Source organism: Carlito syrichta, unplaced genomic scaffold (assembly GCF_000164805.1).
Source record: "Carlito syrichta isolate Samal-C Ts95f unplaced genomic scaffold, Tarsius_syrichta-2.0.1 Scaffold316424, whole genome shotgun sequence".
Classification (NCBI taxonomy): Eukaryota; Metazoa; Chordata; class Mammalia; order Primates; family Tarsiidae; genus Carlito; species Carlito syrichta.
This window is the reverse complement of record NW_007260520.1, coordinates 33,899-38,544: the sequence shown is the minus strand read 5'-3', so window position 1 is coordinate 38,544 and position 4,646 is coordinate 33,899. Positions and strand designations below refer to the sequence as shown.

Below are 4,646 nucleotides of genomic sequence, written 5' to 3'. Positions count from 1 at the left end.
GGGCTCAGGCAATCCACTCACCTCAGCCTCCCAAAGGCGCGGGATTACAGGCTGAGCCACCGATCCCGGCTTCTCCTCCTGTTTTGAGCAGCAAACTAGGGGTCACACAGTGACCCAGTGACAGAGTAGACCTATTAGCTAGGAAAAAAAATGGCCACAGTTACTGAGTACTCATGGCATGTCAGGCCTTATTCTAAGTACTTTCAACATATTAATTCATTCTCGTCACAACCCTGGCAGACAGGTACTATTATAAACCCCATTTCAGATGTCTTGAGGTTACCTGGGATTTTTATACGGTTATGAAAGAGACCTTTTTCCTTCCAATAAGTAAATAAATAAACCCTGTTTTAAAGATGAGGAAACAGAGCCAGAGAGGGCAAGAACCTGAGCCAGTTCCCGCAGTGGGGAAGCCACTGAGCTGGGCTTCTGGAACTCAGGCTGTCTGGCTGCGGAGCCCTTCCTGTCCACTGCTAAGGAAATGTCACCAGGGAGCTGGCTGGTGAAAAGCAGGGCCCTGGCCTCAGGCCTTCCACCTCTGCTTGTCTTCTTCCCGCTGTGTGCTGCCACCTTCTCGGGTGCAGAGAAGGATACGGTTAACAGCTATCTGGTCAGGCTGCCGTAAGGATTAAATGCATTGCATAGGTATAAAATGCAAATATGTGTAAAATGTGAGTTGCCATAGCTGCTGTTTATAATTATGAATAAAAATATTAGGATTATGAATGACATTTAGAACACTGAGAGGTGTTTTTTTGTTGTTTTTGTTTTTTTTGAGTTGGAGTCTCACTCTGTCGCCCAGACTGGAGTGCAGTGGCCGCTCCCGGCCACCGCAGCCTCGACCTGCTGGGCTCCGGCGATTCTTCCGCCTCAGCCTTCCAAGTAGCCGGAATTACAGGCATGCGCTACCACGCCCGGCTGATTTTTTTGATTTATTGTAGAGAGATGAGGTCTTGCTGCCCAGGCGAGTCTCAAACCCGCGGGCTCAGGCAATCCACTCACCTCAGCCTCCCAAAGGCACGGGATTATAGGCTGAGCCACCGAGCCCGGCTCACTGAGAGGTGTTAAGGAACTTCTCTGCAATGATGAGTTAGTTCTTCCTTTGGAGGGAGGCACCTTGTTCCACAGTCTGGGCCCGTTATTCCAAGAGGTTGCAAGCACCAGTGTCTGTGGTCCCATAAGGCAAGTAAACCCAAAAGGCCAGTGAGAGGAGGTGTCACAAGACCAGGAGTGTGTGCGGTCCTTGTTGAGGCACACCGGCCTCTTGGCAGCAGTGCAGAAGCCAGCAGAAACTGCAGGCTTACCCAGGCGGCCCTGCGCCCATGGGGACACAGGAGGCCATGGTGGTAGCTGTCATGCTAGCACCTGCCCGTTTCCCCCTCGACATACCTCTGGGCTCCGTCTCCCTGGATCCTTCCAGACCCATGAGCTTTCCAAAGGGTCTTACCATCCTTTTAAGAGAAGAAGCCCCAAGCCCCGGGGCGAAGTGACCTGGCTAAGTTCACACAGGGCAGTCCCGTCTTCTTACTCATCCTTAACTTGCTCACACCAGCTCTGTCCTGAGCCAGCTCCTCTCATACCGCTTACTGAAACAGGCAGTGCAGCCTCAGAGCCAGGGTGTGGCCAGGTGTGCGAATAATTTTGCAGGCTTGACAAATAGCATTGTTCAGAAACAGGCAAAAGGAATCACTAATCCCAGGAGGAAAAAAGCGAATTATAATCCTGCTCAGAACACTTCTGCAGCTCCATCTCAGGGTCAAAGCCATCCATAGTCCTCCTGGTGGCCCATGAGGCCCCACAGCATCCATCTCCAGTCTTGGCTCTCCCTGCTCCCTCCCTCACCCTCTGCTCACTCAGTTCCAGACATCCTGGCCTTCTCCATGGCCTCACACAGACCAGGCTCTTTCCTACCACATGGGACTTTGCACTGACTGTGTCTGACATTTGGAATTCTCTTACCTGGGGTAGCCCATGGCTCCCTCCCTATTCGCCTTCGGGTCTTTACTCAATGTCACTTTCTCAGTGAGAGGGTCTTGTAACACTGGAATAGCCCCTGCTTCTCTCTCTCTCTATCTCTCTCTCTCTCTCTCTCTCTCTCCATTTCACCTCCCTCCTTTAATTTCCTGTGAGCACTTACCACCACCTGACAAAATATATTTTCTGGGTTGTTTTCTGGTTTTTGGTTTTTTGAGTCGGAGTCTCACTCTGTTGCCCAGGCTGGAGTGCAGTGGGGCACACTCACAGCCAATGTAGCCTCAACCTGTTGGGCTCAGGTGATCCTTCTGCCTCAGCCTTCCAAGTAACTAGAACTACAGGTGTGTGCCACCATGCCCAGCTAATTTTTTGATTTATTGTGAAGACGAGGTCTTGCCACCTTGTCCAGGCTAGTCTCAAACCTGTGGACTCAGGCAGTCCTCTTGCCTCCACCTCCCAAAGTGCTGGGTTTACAGGTGTGAGCCACCATGCCTGGCTTGGCATTTCATTCTAAGTCGATGCCATCAGGAGAGAGAAGAGGATTCTCACCTGACCCAGGTGTTTACAGGGTCCTCAGGCTGCATGTGGGGAACAGACTGGGGGCCAGGGCGGGGGACCTGAGAATAGCTGGTGGAGGAAAGGTCAGATTCGGGTGTTTGGTGGTTTTTTGTTTTCTGTTTTTTTGAGCCAGGTTCTCATTCTGTCCCCAAGCTGGAGTACAGTGACACAGTCCCGGCTCACAGCAGCATCAGCCCCTTGGGCTCAAGTGATCTGTCTACCTCAGCCTCTCGAGTAGCTGGGACTAGATATGTGTAACATGACGTCTGGCTAATTTTTTGATTTTTTTGTAGAACAGTCTCCCTATGTTGCGTAGGCTAGTGTCCATCACCTAGGCTCAAGCCATCCTCCCACCTCAGCCTCCCAAAGTGCTGGGATTACAGGTGTGAGCCACCACACTCGGCCTTGGGATTATCTTAATGTTAGAGGCACAAGAATTATTTCATTGACCCACTGCTCAGGCCACAAAACTTGAGTCCCAGGTTGTCAGGCATCAAGGGGAAAAGCATGGCTCCTGGAGCCAGCTGCAGGATTCTGGCTTCATAATCCCAGTTCCACTGCTCACAAGCCAGTGTGACTTTGAATGAGTGCTTAACTTCTTTGGGCTGCAGTGTACCCACTGGTAACATGGAAACAGTAATAGACCCTACCTCATAGGAGGGTTGCTGTGAGGATTAAATGAGTAATGAATTATTGTTAGCTTTGATTTATTTCACACCCCACTTGCAGTCTCTCGCTAAGTGCTGTTTGAGTTGATTTCTCTGCCTTGGTGATTTGAGGGTCCCATCCCAATGTACCTGATCCTGACCCCAGGCTGGGGCGGTAGGTGGGGCCTGGAAGCCTAGGTGAGCTCCCTCATGCCTTCTCCCCAGGTATTGACTTCATGGACATGGCTTCCGATATCCTGCAGCCCCCAGGAACCGATGTGGCCCGCATCAGCTGGCACCTCCGTGACTTAATCACCCGCTACCAGGAGACCTTCAACGTCATCGAGAAGGTGACTCTGGAGGGGTTCCCTCTGCCGGCCTCTCCTGGGCCAGCCCTGACCCCGCCCCTCATGTTCCCCCTTTCAGTGCCCCAAGCCGGTGATCGCCGCCATCCACGGGGGCTGCATTGGCGGAGGTGAGTCCAGGGTGCTCCCCTGGCCACGTGGCTGCCCTGTGACCACAGCCTAGAGTCCCCAGCCGTGGCTCGTTGCTAGCCAGACTGTCCCAAGCCACAGCCTCAAGTCCTGGGAGGAGGAGTTGCTTCTGGCAGTTGTTGAATATCCCTGGCCTCCACCTCCCAGGCGTGGACCTCATCACTGCCTGTGACATCCGGTACTGTGCCCAGGATGCTTTCTTCCAGGTGAAGGTAAGGCCTTCTCCTGAGCTCCTCCTCTGGCTTTGCTTAGACTTGGGCAGGGGCTGGGGTGGGGCTTGGGGTGAGCCCAGAGGGCTTCAGAGGAGAGCTAGTCAGACGGAACGTTGCAAAGTAAGACTTGGCTGTGGAAGACGTGGGAAGTGGGCTGTCCAGGGGGGTCTTGGGACTGAAGGCGTGGGGTGGGGACAAGGCTGGCGGTGTGGAGGGTGGGCTTCGGGACTTGCTGATAAGGGGGCAGAGGCCTATGGAAACAGGAAAGGGCTTGCAGGGGGAGGGAGGGAGGGCTTGCAGGGGGAAGGAGGGAGGGCTTGCCCGTGGGGTGGACAGGGCGGCCCTGAACACGGGAGGCAGAGCAGGCTGAAGGTGGGTCTACCTAGGCTGACAGACCCTGACCGGTAAGACTTTGGGGGGCGACGGCTTGGAGGGGGTCACTGAGGAGGGCGTGGGGTGGGGGTCACGGACGCGGAGATTGTGGGGGAGCATTACTGGGCAGAAACCAAACATGGCGCCATTGCTCCTGCAGGAGGTGGACGTGGGCTTGGCTGCCGACGTCGGGACGCTGCAGCGCCTGCCCAAGGTCATCGGGAGCCGGAGGTGGGCGGTGAGGAGGCGGGGGAGGCAGGGAGCGGGCCTCGGGGGTCGCCCGGCCCGGAGGCGCCGCCTCCTGACGCGCCCTCCCTTCTCGCAGCCTGGCCAGCGAGCTGGCCTTCACCGCCCGCAAGATGATGGCGGACGAGGCCCTGGGCAGCGGG

The 4,646-nt window shown here is 55.0% G+C and overlaps 1 protein-coding gene across 1 annotated transcript in view; it reads left to right on the top strand.

Moving 5' to 3' along the window:
- Positions 1–4,646, top strand: part of ECH1 (enoyl-CoA hydratase 1) — a 12,321-nt gene that overhangs the window by 6,728 nt on the left and 947 nt on the right. The window contains exons 4-8 of the mRNA XM_021707184.1: positions 3,405–3,529; positions 3,606–3,654; positions 3,821–3,885; positions 4,418–4,488; positions 4,583–4,646. Coding sequence (XP_021562859.1) covers positions 3,405–3,529; positions 3,606–3,654; positions 3,821–3,885; positions 4,418–4,488; positions 4,583–4,646 — 374 coding nt within the window. The remainder of the gene's footprint in view (positions 1–3,404; positions 3,530–3,605; positions 3,655–3,820; positions 3,886–4,417; positions 4,489–4,582) is intronic.